The sequence below is a fragment of the Astatotilapia calliptera genome, chromosome 12, assembly GCF_900246225.1.
Source record: "Astatotilapia calliptera chromosome 12, fAstCal1.2, whole genome shotgun sequence".
Lineage (NCBI taxonomy): Eukaryota > Metazoa > Chordata > Actinopteri > Cichliformes > Cichlidae > Astatotilapia > Astatotilapia calliptera.
The window spans coordinates 13,765,265-13,780,497 of NC_039313.1; the positions used below are offsets into that span (position 1 = coordinate 13,765,265).

Below are 15,233 nucleotides of genomic sequence, written 5' to 3' on the forward strand. Positions count from 1 at the left end.
TTTCCTTCTCTTCCAGGTTCTGACCACATTCGTGAGAAGGACGGTTTGTGGTCCGTGTTGGTGTGGTTGTCCATTATGGCAGCCAAGAAACAAGGCGTTGAGCAGATTGTCAGAGAACACTGGGCCAGGTTTGGGCGTAACTACTTCTGCAGGTAAACAGCTAAGTAATCAAAACATTGTGTATCTATTGAGGTTTCTCATGTGACGTCATGTGCACATTGCTCGAGATTCATCCGCTATATTATGGTGCGATGCAACCACACGTTGCTATTAAAAAAGGCTTATTCCCAAGTAGTTGATACTGGCTCCTGGAGGGTGATGTGGTATTGTTGTCAATGCGATAACTTCAAAATGAGACGATATATCATTTTCAAAATTATACCATGCAAACAGGTGCATGTACTAAAACTCAGGGGTCAGTTTGAATTTCAGTCACCTCAACCTTAAGAGGTCAGAGGTCAGTTTTTCTGAAAATCTTATGAATGCAATTTCTCAGAGCGAGTCACCTAGGATTTTGAAATTGATAACACATGTGCATCTACTAGAAGGCTAGGGGGCCGCACTGGTAGCCACAAGCATTTTCATGTTTGGTTTTCAATACTCGTAAACTTCTAGCCAAGCTGTAGTAAAACTTGACAAAGTGTGACACAGAAATAGAGACGATTTGCCTTCAAAGCAAAAGTTGTTCAAGAATCTTTTACTTTGAAAGTTAATGGTTCCTGTTTCCAGTTTGTGTTGCATTTTTACAGTTTCACAGCAGCTCAAAAAGTAGCTGGATGGTGTTTGTAGGCAAGCCTGTAACTTCCATTCAGACTACGGACAGCCCACGATGAGTGGTTGATAGATGATCACCGACTGGCCTCTAAGCTGGTGTGACTGAAACCTTATTCACTTGATCCTACAACGTCACTGTGATTGTCACACATCCAAAATAGCCTACAAGCTAATGCCATGTGGTTACCTCAAATCTTTTCTCACTCGTTTACTAGTTTTCGTCAGAACCTTCATCATGATTGTGTGAATACATGCTGACTAACTTCAGTAATAACTTCTCTTCACCTCGTCTTAGTCCTTACCGACCCCGCATATGCCTCGCTGGCTTTCACCTTAATCCACCCCCCTCCCTCCAGTCCTTCTCACTCGTTCTTATTTTAACTTCTCCCCTGTGAGAGGCACAGATAGCTGCCACAGTCAGTCTTCCCACTGATAGCTGCAGTAGTTTTTATGTTCCCACAGAGAGCTTCTCTAAACTGATGCTTGTTTCCCACAACACATAAAGTAGATGGACAGGTTATACAAGACGTGTCCCCAGAATCTCTGTGGTACATCTCTTGCAATTTAGAGCCCTTTTCGGTAACATAAGTAAGATGATGCGGCAAGAAAACTGAACGTACCTAACATAAGCAAACTCTCCCTTTTCTGCTTTCATGACCTCATTGAGTCTTACGTGTGTTCATAAATCTTGTGTGCATCTTATGATTGTCAGGTTTGACTATGAAGGTCTGGACCCACGTGCAGCCTTTTACCTAATGAGAGATCTGGAGGCAGTAATCTCAGACAAAGCATTCACCAGCCAGAAGTTTGCTGTAGGGGACCACATGTACAGCGTGGAGAAGGCTGACAACTTCGAGTACATTGACCCTGTGGATGGAACAGTGGCTCGAAACCAGGTCAGTGTAAGGAAGGCTGTAACAGCAGGATGTTGCATGACACGTTATTATTTGGCCATTCACACTACAGCTCTGACCCAAAGAAGCCCAAATGGGAATATACAGCCCACCATGGGAAACACTCCAGTAGATACGGTGTCTACTGTGGTGCAGCTCTTGACTTCGATCGTCCAGCTGCAGAACAAAGGCCAGCTGCCAGCATAAGCACCCTGAAAAAGGAATTTTTTTTTTACAACAAATTAAACGTCAGCTTCCGTTCAGCTCCCACAGTGCCACCACCGTACCATATAAGGTTAATTACACACTAGGAGGGAATCCCAAGACCAATTTATAAATTGCACACAAGGGAAAAAAATTCTTCAATAATTTCCCAAATATGGGATAAATAAAGTGTTTCTTATCTTATTGTGGCCCACCAATGCAGCCAATGCTGGATGTTCTGACAAATGTGAAATGCATGTAGTGCAAAACTGAACATGGTGACGACACAGGTGAAGGGAGCACAGGTCAACAGGAAGGCAGAGTTTAAAAAGCCCTGGCTAACTGGCTAGGTGTTTTACATTGTGACAAATCCCACTCAGCTAATCTCAGGACCCGCTTCAACAACGGAGAACAACATGTCAGGTGACGCTGTGTGAGGCAGGCAGGACTGGACCCAAAGTGCAGACTCACAGGCAAGACTGAACTTAACGAAATCTTTATTGCTGAATTTATAGATACATAACAAAACTGAGAAGGCTAAGGGCAGACACTAAACCGACATACAGAGAATTATCACAACGCTCAGGACACACAGCAAGAAGGAGTTCACGACAGACACAGGACAAGAGACTGTCAAAATAAAACAGGAAGCACAAGAAGCACACAATAAGACTCAAACTGACTACTACATGAAAGACGAGAGAGCGAGGGACGAGAGAGACACACAGAGAAACGACTGGGAAAACAGGCAACTAAACTAGGAGACTGACAGGCAAACAAACATGAGGACAAGACTGACTTACCTGGGAGATTCTGAGGGAAGGACACAGAGACAAGGACCTAAAAGGGACCACATAACAAACAATACAACTTAAATTAGAAATACAGAAAAAGTAAAGAGCGGGAGAAAACGAAACCAGGAAACATAAGTCACACCCCTTCCCTGTCCCAACTCACCTGTAAACCAATCAGCATAGCATGAACCGACACATTAATTTAGCATAGAAGGACCTTAAGCTGTAACAAGACAGATCAGTAGATCCTTTTGTGCAAAAAAGTGCAAAAAAGATTGTTTTAAATAGTTGCCACTCAGGCTAGAGTTACTCTTAGAAGCTGGGTGCTATTAGTGTCCTGTTTGCTTTACTTATCTCTTGAACCTGCTGTTTCTGTTGAGTTGTAATTGTTTTAGTAAAGTACTACACATCACTCGTAGCACAGCGCATTACTTAATTACTCGCTAGAGAAAGTGCTTCATGACACTACTGTTTACATCACTTAAGTGTTGGATTCTTCACTGGCTTGGTGTCAGCATGCTGTGCGTGCAGATGCTTGCAAAGAGCAGACGTTGTGTAGAATGCAGCAGAATATAGTCGTTTCTGTCATGGTCTCAATTAGATTAAAAACAACCAGAACAACTTTGAAGTCATTTATTGGTTCCATTCTCCAGACTGGTTACCTTAAACTGAGATTGACAATAAGTTGACCAACCAAAAGCCGCAAACCTGTTTGTTCAACCCAACATCGAATTGCATTGCATTAGAAAAGTGACTGAAAAGCTGCTTCACATCAGGTCACACACTCTCTCTTCCCTTTGTTCACATACATGTACTCAGCCTGGTGTAAGCCAGACCACCCACTAAGCTTCAGTGCTGTCTGATCAGCAAGGCTCCATATTTGGACATGACAGTCTATCTTCCTTTTGAAATTATAAACATATGCATACACGCACATAACATACATCATGTATCACTACAAACACCGATAACTCGCTAGGTTAATGCAACCTTCCTTCCTTCCCTTCTTTCTTCTTCTTTGTGTCTGTGACTTTCACCCAGCTGACTTCTCTTTCCTGCCCAGAAATTTGTGGAAATTTGTCAACACTTCTTAGCTTCCGCCCCACCTCACAAACACACAAACACACACACATTGTGCATTTTGGTGTGTACATCCGTCCAGTTGTCCATGAGCGTAAGCGTGAACACATGCGTACCCTTCCACTCCCGATCCTTGTTCGCACTTGTGTTTTCCACTCTGACCACCGGCTTCACCTTGTATATCTTAACGCCGTGAAGGAGTCTTTTGTTATCCTGCTGTGACTATTCCACTGTGTCACCATGGATACAGCAGGCCAACAGCTTTTTAGTCAGTCACCCCAAAATACTGATAAATCCTCAGCATCCCAGTCGCCCCAGTGAATGTTATTACAACACACATTCCTCCCAGGACAGAATTATATCAGCTGTCGTCTCACTTTGCAGTCTCTCCATTGCAAGTGTGTTTGAAGGGGGAAGAGCTGGCACACGAGAGACGCAAACACACTCAAACACGATACACAAATACACAAGACAAAGCTTGGGGGATTTACACAGCAGTGGCATCGCGGCCTTTTGTAGCTGGCTACTGAATTCATTCCACGTCGTCTGCATATCAGATGATGGAACAACTTGTGCGCTAAATGTAGATACTGCCTTTTGGATAATTTGGTATTATGCGAAATTTGTTTAGTAAAAAATATCTACCAACAAAAAGAAGCGAAGGTTTCTATTAAACGAGTAAGAAACTTGTCTTCTTTATGTTTGTGGTAATTTTTTTTAATCTATGACTGAATTTGATCAAATGTTGCTTTACCTAATAGCTAATGACTAAATGATAAAGATGACAGCTCATTAAAAGAATGACTTTGATTGTATCTTTAGCTAAGGCTGGCTGTGGCTGTATCTCTTAAGATAGCTATAGAATTAGCAGTGTCTTGATGGCTTTTTGACTGTAAGTGCCTCAGAGTGTGGAAAGCAGGGCTGTAGTAACACAAATGTTTTTGTTCTAAGATGTCCGCTGTTAGGCACACGTTTCAAGCACTTACACTCGGGAGAGTGTAGATAGACAGACTTTTTAAGATCAAGTCTGATCTACAGTTCTGTGTAAAGGCATTGTCTTTATTTTATTATTTTATCTTTTTTTTGTTTTTTATCTTTTATCTTTTTTTTTATCTTTTTAAAAAAGTGGTTTTGTGCAATAGATCTTTATTATTTTCATGCTTTGTCTTGAAAAACGGATGATTTTTTTCCCCATTTGTTTAGTCGAATCTATTAAGAAATGCCACAGTTTCATAGGCATGAAATCATAATTTTGCACTTACAAGGTGATTCTAAAAGGACTATTAGAAACTTGACATATTTCATCCTTAAAAAGCCAGACCGTGTTCTTAAAAAAATCTGAGGAAAATAGATAAATGGAGGAACAAAGAAGAACTGCCAGGCGTGAAAAATGATCTACAGCAGATAAACAGTATCTGAAGATCACATCCTTAAGAAATAGGCAGAAATTCTGACAAAGGACCTTAGAGGGTCATTCGATCCTTAAGCTGATGCATCTGCTGTTCACTGAAGCCTCATCAGAAATGGTCTCAGTGGAAGGATGGCTGGGAAGAAGCCATCTTTAAAGAAAGGAAGCAAGGAGAAAAGACTGAGATAAATTACATGAGAATTTGATTGAAAATTAGTGGCAACAGGGATTATAGAGTGATGGATACAAATTTTTGGTTCACATTGTTGTCAGTGGAGGTCAGAGAGGTAAGAGGTAAACAGTGAGTGTCTATACCCACCTGTAAAACATGGTGGACGCTCTGTCATGGTTTCAGGCTGTAATTCAGTGAGTGGTGTTGAGGATCTTGTCAAAACTGATGGGATTATGAATACACAAAAGTACTATAAGATTCTGATTTACCGTGTAATGCCAGGAAGAAGGCATCAGTTTAGCAACAGCTTGACTTTTCGGCACTGATCTCAAAGACACTTCCTATGCAGGATAGAAAAACAGATAGTGGAACACTGTCAGTCATGGATTGGCCTCCTCAGAGTCTCAACAATACTAAAGGTCATCTTGACAAAGAGCAGAACAAAAGGCAGCCAGCATCAAAATAAGAGGGCTGATGTCCCTCAACAAGTCTAGGGAACTATTCCTGAAGACTACTCGGTTTCGTTCACTATTACTTGCCCTTATATTATAGCCCATATGGCCCTGGCAATATGGTAATGTATGCTGATTTATCGCATTGGAACTGACAACAGGACATCCTAACTTCACTGAACTGTTTCAATAACTACAATAGACATATGAGGCGAAGGTAAATTTAAAAAACCCTAATGTGTTTATAAGAAGCAGTTGATTACGATGGTCAGTGCTGACTCGTGTAGATATTCTCTGCTGCAGCTCATTTCATGTGTGAAATCAAAATGCAAATGAAGAGCCATGACTTGTTTCCCCTCTTGTGTTAGTGGGACTTTATTGCTCTGTGCTTTCTTTCCCCACATTTCCACACCAACATTAATCCATGAATAATTCCACACAGTTGCAGAGGAACAGCAGTTGGCATGGATGCTGGAAGGTGGGAGGGAGGCTCAGACAAAGACCTCTCCAAAATCTCTAAGCACCTTTAGGCTGGTAGATGAACAAATGGATTGATAGATGAATAAAGATGAACACACATGCACGACACACATGAGTTATGGCTGGTATGTGCTCCACTCGGGGCCTCTGAGCTCTGCATTGGCAAGTGTTTTTAACAAGCATTAGTCAGCCTTCTGATAACTGCCACTCTATTGTTAGTGAGTTGACAGACTCACAGATAGAGAGACAGACAGCTGGACGGACGTCTCTGATTATCGCCGTCTCTCTTCACCTGGACTCTGGCATTTTATCCTTCATTCCCAGAGTGGTTCAGATATTTCCATTTAGTACTGCGTTCTGTAAACAATAATGCTGAGCCACAGTTAACTAATAGGCTCACAGCCATTTGTCTGAGACTGGCTGCTTTGGAACTGGGACAGTGCATCCACTTGACTTTTACTACTATACAAAACTTTTGTTTACTATAGTTGCAATAACATTTGTCAGTATCGAGACATCTAGTACAGCTTAACGCCTGAGGTGGGGATACTTTGACAATACAGTTTGGAGTCCTGTTTTTTCTCATAACATGTTGCCGTCACCTCCCTTGAACTCTTGTACTCTAATCGAATAATGAAGGAGAGACTGTGGAATTCAGGACAGATAAGCGCTGTTACAGATGCATTAGTCGAAAAGTTTCTTCCTTACGTCAGTGAGCAGGAGATATATTTGATTGGTCCCAATGCAGTGATATCCTGGGATTAAGTTTGAAGAGTCACACACAGAGTTCAGTTATGAACCTTAGCGAGAATGTTATCTGCTGTAAGAGTCAGGAGATTCTTGGAAAGTGCAGCTATAGTTATAACCTTATGCAACTTTATAGCCAACATCATTAGGAATGTGAGTGCGCTGCATGCATCAAGAGTACAGTTTGAATCATGCGCCAACAAAACACACAGTAACAGTGACATCTAGCGGATGTTTGCCTTTACTGCATCACTAATTACAGGACTGAATGTTTTAACAGAGGTCTGATGATACAAGATTTGTACTTTTGTGTGCTGTAAAGTCACACTGAATTTGTGCATTCAAATGATTTTTGATTTTTTTATCCTATCCACTCAAATACATGACCATTTATTTGTCTTTTACTTTTAGCCATTTACTTGTGTTTAAAAAAATATGTTTATATAATTTTTAATATTTAAAAGAGAAAGAGAATAGTAAGTTAATGAAAAAGTAGACAAAAGTCAATTGATAAAAATTAAGAAAACAATTTTTTTTTTTTTGTTTCCAGGGTTTGAGGATTATCTTTAATGATGCGTCCCGCCTGGTGTTTCGAATGAGCGGGAGCGGCGGAGGGATGGGGTCCACCATTCGCATTTATGCTGAGAGCTTTGAGAGAGACCCGGAGAGACACAACAGAGAGACACAGGTACGCAGATGGGTTTGATGGTGTTTATGTACCTTCTTTTTGTGACATTTGTGCTTATATCAATTACTTCTCACCTTTCAGTGGAAAAATCCTGTCCTAAATCCCTTCAGGAATGGCATCTAGCCAAGGTTGAACATTTGAACCTCTTTGTCTGGCTCTGGGGCCTTTCTGTGTTTTAGTTTCCCTCTGGGTTCAATAAAGGTGCATGTGAGGTTAATTGTCCGAAGACATGGATGAGAGAATGTGTGCTTGTCTCTCTGTGTTTTCCCCTGAGATAGACTGTGACTATCCCAGGGTGTACCCACCTCTTTCCCCATGACAGCCAGGATGGGCTCCACCCAAATCACGATCCAAAGAAAATAGAGGACTGTATAGAAGTATTATCCTTATCTTGAACTATGGTGTGGCCATTTGTTTGCCATTTGTAAATTCTTCCAACATTATTAATTTAGCATTATTATGTCATCTTTAGCCAGTTTTACCACCGCAGGAAAGCTTTGTTGGCACACAGTAGCAGAAATGATGCTTCATAATGAGCTTTTTCAACATATTAAATGCATGATATGTATCTGTGTGATACACAGGAGATATTCTATCATTTGAATGTTTAAAAACTTTAATTATATACATATATATACTCCTAAACTACTACTTAAGTCTGTGATTTAGCAAACATAAAATTAAATCGATTGTGGTTCAAGAGTTGGCAGTTTGTCTTGTAATCGGAAGGTTGCCGGTTCGAGCCCTGGCTCCGACAGTCTCGGCCATGGTGTCCTTGGGCAAGACACTTCACCCGTTGCCTACTGGTGGTGGTCAGAGGGCCCGGTGGCGCCCGCCAGTGTCCGGCAGCCTCGCCTCTGTCAGTGTGCCCCAGGGCGGCTGTGGCTACAATGTAGCTTGCCATCACCAGTGTGTGAATGTGTGCATGAATGGGTGGATAACTGAATGTGTAAAGCGCTTTTGGGGTCCTTCGGGACTAGTAAAGCGCTATACAAATACAGGCCATTTACCATTTAAATAAAGTCCAAACTTATGTATGCAACTAAGCATAATAACATAGATTAAATATATGCACAAGATGAATGGAGTAATATACAGTCATTGTTGGTACAGAATTTAAATAAGCAATAACCACAACCTCTGTTTTATCCCAATTTGGGATAAAACATAGAGGCTGTGAAATTCATCTTATTTCCAGTTGACATCATGTCTTTAAGCAACAAAGACTTGGATGCGGGAATTAGATGACTTCCAGGAGGAGGAGGAGGAAATTTAACAGGGATGTAAAGGAAAAATATTTGTGCTGCAGAGAGGAACAAGTGGAACCCCAAAAATAGGAATGAAAAGAGTCCATATTTATCTGGGTCCCTTAAAACCTTTAACATAATTATGAAGCAGTCGTTCCAAAACTTGTGACGTTTATAGCAGAAATAAAACCTATGGCTCAGATTGCAAGAGGAATAATGTTGGAATATGTTATCTAGAAGTTGAGAAACAGACTCTGTTTAATATCTTAAACCTAGCACACGGTGTACCATTGATCAGTCAGCCTGATTACAAGCGCCTGCTCCCAGGCAGTTTTGTTTTTGAGTATTCAGGGCCGCGACTTTTAATTGAGTCTAAAGGCCAGAAGACGGTTCGACGGCTGTTCAGCAGGGAACAGGGGAAAACACTCCTGCTGCAGTTTATTTACTAATTGTTTACATGTTACTTCTGACATACTGTAATTCACTACATATTAGCAGAGTAAATACTCTGTAGTGATACAATGTCTAAGGGTTTCATCACTTGTTGTCTTGAGCTCACGTCTTCAGACAATAATTGATGAAGTATGGTTAAATTTTGATCCGAGGTTTATGTCAGGCTGAGCAGTTAAAAAAAAGAGGATACAGCATGTACTGTGGTTGTATTGTGATTATGTATTATAACTTTCATTCAAACTGTTAGATGACTGGCCTGTAGACTTTGGAGTGTTTAACAATGAAAGCTTGTTGTGTGGCTATGGATGTTTGGGATAGGTAGTGTACTTTAAACACTCCCGGGAGTTATAAAGATGCCTTCGCAATTTAGAGTGGTGTGTGTGTGTGTGTGTGTGTGTGTGTGTGTGTGTGTGTGTGTGTGTGTGTGTGTGTGTGTTCAGATTAACGACATTTCAATTCTGACTTTGCCACATAAAAAAGCAAAGAAAAGCAACAAAGTGTGTATTTGAGAATTACTTTTTAGTCTTTTATTATTAAAATGCAGGTGCGGTAATTCAAAACGTATAGGGCAGCATGAAGTTATGTCCCAATGTTACATCCCCCTTTTTATTCATGAAAATAGAAAATCCTCCTCGCTAAACTGCTGTTACGATAAGCATACCTGAACTGTGATTTAGCTGCTGTGTTTATTCAGCCAATAAAAATGTGTTATTTGTGGCATTGCACTGAACCCTCGGATTATCCATCATTAGATCATAAATTCAACATCTAATCATTCTGGCCCTTACCCAGCGCGCATGAATTATCAGAGACGACATACATGATTGCACGCCATGCTTACTCAGCTAGATTAGAGGGACAGATTTTATATACAAGATTCTCAGCCAAGCTAAAAAAAAAGCCACATGTTTGTGTGCAGCCTTAGTAAAATCTGTGCTTTCAGTGTAATACATGTTTTTTTGCATGTAGCAGTTTTGGGATGAGAATATCATACAATGTAGAGTGTTGTGGAAAAGTCTTGAGATCACCAGAAAATGGTAAATAGATTTAGTGATGTACTTATAATTTCTTCAGGAATAGTTCTCCAGGCATCTTGAAGGACACTTTAAACTCTCTTTTGGATGTTGGCTGGTTTTTCTTTTGTTCTTTGTCAATAATATTGAAGTTCAGGCTCTGGGGAGGCCAGTCCATGACTGATTGTGTTTTACTGTGTGTTTATCTATCCACATATGTTTTTACCGGACTGGGAGTATATGTCAGATCAATGTCATGCTGAAAAATGCATTTGTTGTCTATCAGTTGCTTTCCACATGGTACTATGTGATAGATTAAAATCTTTCTGTACTTTCCTGCATTTATAATTCCATGCATTTTGACAAGATCTGGCTGAAATTCAGTGTGTAATTTGGCATACCTCAGCCTTATCTCCCTGTTTCCCTTCCTTAACAATGGCTTCTTGACAGCCACTCTTCCACTGAGACCATTTCTGATGAGGGTTCAGTGAGCAGTAGATGGATCAGCTGAAGGCTCAGATGCATCTCTCAGGTCCTTGCTGGATTTTTGTAAAGACAAGGTTTGGCTACTTTCAACCAAAATATAAAGAAATGAGGGGTGTCTCAAGACTTTTGCACGGCCCTGTACATGTCTGTTGTTTTCCATCACACAATACTGTTCAAGGTTCAAGGTCCAAGGTTCAAGGTTCAAGGTTCTTTATTTGTCACATGCATAGTTATGCAAGTATAACACACAGTGAAATGTAGCCTGACACGCTCCTCGACATGTGCAAAAATGGGGGGGAGAACATTATATATATATATATAGTATATACATTGGGTGAATGTGCAGTAGTAGCAGCAAGCAGGTGAATTCTGTACATTAATATGAATAGACATCTGACTATTTTACAGGATAGACAATATAAACATATTTAAAATTAAAGGAATTTGAAATGTACATTGTGCCTTGGTTTAGAGTGTCTGGAAGAGAGTCCTGTCTCAGTCAATTATAGATGATGTGAGAGGGCGGGTGTGTGTGTTTAGGGCACGGATGGCTTGGGGATAGAAGCTCCTCTTGAGTCTCTCTGTCCTTGCCCGGAAGATGCGGAACCTTCTACCAGATTGCAGAAGTTGGAACAGTTTGTTGCCAGGATGGGACGGGTCCTTCAGTATCTGCGCTGCTCTAGTCCGGCATCTCCCGGCATAGGTGTCCTGAAGCGGGGGGAGAGCAATCCTGCAGCAGCGTTCTGTTGTACGGATCACTCTCTGGAGAGCTTTTTGGTCCTTCACACAGCTGTTCCCGAACCACGATGTCATGTTCTGTGTGAGGATGCTCTCCACAGCGCCTGTATAGAAAATCCTGAGGATCTTTGGAGAGACCCTGAACTTCCTCAGTTGTCGTAGGTGATACAGGCACTGCCTAGCCTTTTTGGTCTGGACCTGAATGTGGGCAGTCCATGTCAGGTCTGAGGAGATGTGGACACCAAGATACTTGAAGGACTGCACCCTCTCCACTGGAGCTCCATTGATGATAATGGGCTTGTAGTCTCTGTGCTGACCCCTTCTGAAGTCCACCACCAGCTCCTTGGTCTTGCCGACGTTCAGCTGGAGGTGGTTGTCCTGGCACCATGATGCCAGATTCTTCACTTCATCCATGTAGGCCGCCTCATCGTTGTTGGAGATGGCACCCAACACCACTGTGTCGTCAGCAAACTTCACAATGGTGTTGGAGCCATGGGTGGCCACACAGTCTGAAGTGTAGAGGGAGTAGAGCAGTGGCGAGAGGACACATCCCTGAGGTGCTCCTGTGTTGATGGTGATGCTGTTAGAGACGCATCTACCCACCCTCACCACCTGAGTTCTGCCAGTGGGGAAGTCCAACACCCATGCACACAGACGGCTGTTAAGTCCCAGATCCCTGAGCTTTGTGAACAGTCTGCAGGGCACTATTGTGTTAAACGCTGAACTGTAATCAACAAACATAGTTACCCTGTTTCTTGTCCACGTGGCTGAGAGTGGTGTGTAGGACGTGGGCGATGGCATCCTCTGTGGATCTGTTGGATCTGTAGGCGAACTGCAGCGGATCTGTGGTGTCTGGGATGGAGGAGGAGATGATGTTCTTCAGCAGCCTCAAACACCTTCATTACTACTGCTGTGCAGTAAAGGGTTCAAATTAACACTGACCCAACAGCAAACCTGTTAGTCATAATGTCAAGTTTGTGGGATGTTGTCATTATTTGTTGTCTCATGCTCACTTTGTATGCATTTTCTAAATGTAAAAATAAAAAAGAACCAGTTGAATAACCAAGTTAAAGCTCCTATAAAATCCCCTTAATGCGGATGTTGAAACAGTTTTAAAGGTCTAGACTTACGTAAGTCTAACTTGGTTATCTGCTCTGGAATCTGTTAACACGTGATGTCTATAAGTATAATGTGCCAACCTCGCACAGAAAAACTGACCAAAAAGCTCATGAAATTCTCAAGAACTCGACAGTAACTTAGTGTGAATGTGAAAGATTTAAAGGTCTGATTGAGTTTCGAAGCTCTGCCTTCAGCTCTCTTTGCTTTGTCTTCAGGTGGTGCTGGGTCCTCTCATTGCCATTGCCCTGAAGATCTCTAACATTCACGAGAGGACAGGACGCCGTGGCCCAAATGTAATCACATGAGCAAGTGAAAAAAACCAACCAACCAAAAAACACTCACACTCATATGCAAACACATGAAAAATATCCTCAAAGCACCTGTTACTTTCTTGGTTTCATCTTTAAAATATCTCTGTAGTTTCAGCCTCATTTTTCATTTCTTTTTTGACTCAGATGCTTACCGCTGACATTTGTCTCTCAAAAATAAAGTTAAAGTCGCATACAGTGTTCTCTGTTCTTTATTGACGACTACCATTTAGTGGATCAACGTGGCAGGCGTAATTATTGTTGTGGATAAATAATGAAAAAAGGTCGACAGCGAACAGATTATGAGCGTGCAAACTCACATTTCAGATTGCTCGAACCTATCACAGCATGTTTTCAACTATTTGACCTTTTAAAAATCTGAACACTTTAGTTAACCTTCTGTTTAAACTTTAAAACAAAATTAAATATTAATTTGCATGTATGAGTTGAAATTTGCATCATATTTGCCTAAACCGAGGCTAGTACTGCACCATAATACATACAGTATAAAGGCATACTGTGGTATAAATATGTGTTAACTTTATTAAAGCCATAAAATTAAAACATATTTCTTCTATGAATACTTGATAAGTAACCACAGTCATATTTCAAACCTACATAAGTTAAAAAGAAAAATGTACTCTCAACAGTTTTAGCTTTTATTCTTTAATTTAGGATTTGAAAATGTTGTATGATCATGTTTGAATTCATTATTTCTTTTTTTTTTTAATCCAAATAAAATATTTGTGTGTAATTCTTGTCCTTTTCATTTAGTCAGATGGCTTTAAGGACAAAAAGAAAAAAACAGACTTAGTGAAATATGTTGCCCTTGGGTGTTTTGTTGTGCTGACACCATATATCAGGAGGTGTATGAATGCACGCTCTTTCGAGGAAAGAGCGTGCTTTTAAGCATAAAGTGTGTTGAAGTTGTTGTGTTGAGACAAAAAAATGAAGAAGGCTGATCTTTATATGGCCTGAATGAGACACGCAGAACTCATAAACAGCCTGATTGCTGTCTTTATCAGTTGAGGATATGCCAGTGGATATCCGTAAGGATGTGTTCACTCAGCCAGCCAGACATTACCAGCCAGCCATAGCAGGTTATTGCCCCATACAACAGTTTTATAGCATCAGGTGTTATTTCTTAAGCTGGACGGGGATAGGGGGCACTTTATCAACTTTAGACAAGTTGCTAAAAACACAATTTAGTTAAAATTGTTTAAGCTTTAGCATATTATAGCCAAAAGCATGATTAGAAAAAAAAAATACCATCAAAAAATACCACCAATAGTGTAATTTAAAAAATGGCAGCAACCACTCTTTTCCTCTTTATATTGTGTATAAAAATGGGTTAGCTGCAATGCTGCTGTTTGTGCTCGACCGGCCTTTTTATTGGGATAAAGTGCGCCGTCAGTTGTAGTCTTCATGTGTTGAAATACTTTATTAGGACATCTTATAGTGTCATACACAGAAAGCATGTGCACATTCAGCAAAGGCAGAAAACATGTAACAGTCAGACAGTATTTTCAGTCACAGTATATTGTTAGGTCACACTAGTTACATAGTTACAAGTCACATTAATGTACTCAAAAGATCAGACAATAATTTACAGTGCTAAATAATAATTTGTTAGGTCACCTGTCATATAAACAAAAATATTTCAAAAAACTTGTTTAAAACTAAAAATGATAGTTTTATTTATTAGGCAGGTCTTCAACTTTGAGCTGGCACGCTGGACTTCTCTGAGAAGTCCAAAATATTTTTATATTCAGAAATACAAGAAAAAGAACTGTAATTTGGCATCTTAATTTTAAAAAAAGTTCTTTAATATTAAATTTTTGTAAAAGAGCAAATTTTACAATTTATGGATAACAGCAAAAATTAATTTCAAAATTAAAAATACAACTTTGATTAAAGTGCGTGCACACACTGGTAGCTTAACTTGCAGAAACATAAAAAATGGTCTGGGTAATTACAAACGCTATTCATTAAGGAAGCTGTGGCATAAACCTTACATTGGGTAATGGCATAGTAAATTTGTTAAAGACTGCAAATTAAAAACCACTCATCAATGCACTCTCCATTTTCTGTCCATCTCTGCAAGATGATCTTGCAATCAGCAGATTAGACCACTTCATCCATTTTTTTAAAAAAGACAGCAAAAAGTGGATGAAAGA

The 15,233-nt window shown here is 40.4% G+C and overlaps 1 protein-coding gene across 1 annotated transcript in view; it reads left to right on the forward strand.

The window, feature by feature from the left end:
* The window catches only part of pgm5 (phosphoglucomutase 5), a 29,933-nt gene extending 16,679 nt beyond the window's left edge, over window positions 1–13,254 (forward strand). The window contains exons 8-11 of the mRNA XM_026188058.1: window positions 17–152; window positions 1,487–1,670; window positions 7,555–7,692; window positions 12,964–13,254. Coding sequence (XP_026043843.1) covers window positions 17–152; window positions 1,487–1,670; window positions 7,555–7,692; window positions 12,964–13,053 — 548 coding nt within the window. The 3' untranslated portion in view covers window positions 13,054–13,254. The remainder of the gene's footprint in view (window positions 1–16; window positions 153–1,486; window positions 1,671–7,554; window positions 7,693–12,963) is intronic.
* Window positions 13,255–15,233: the final 1,979 nt, after the last annotated feature.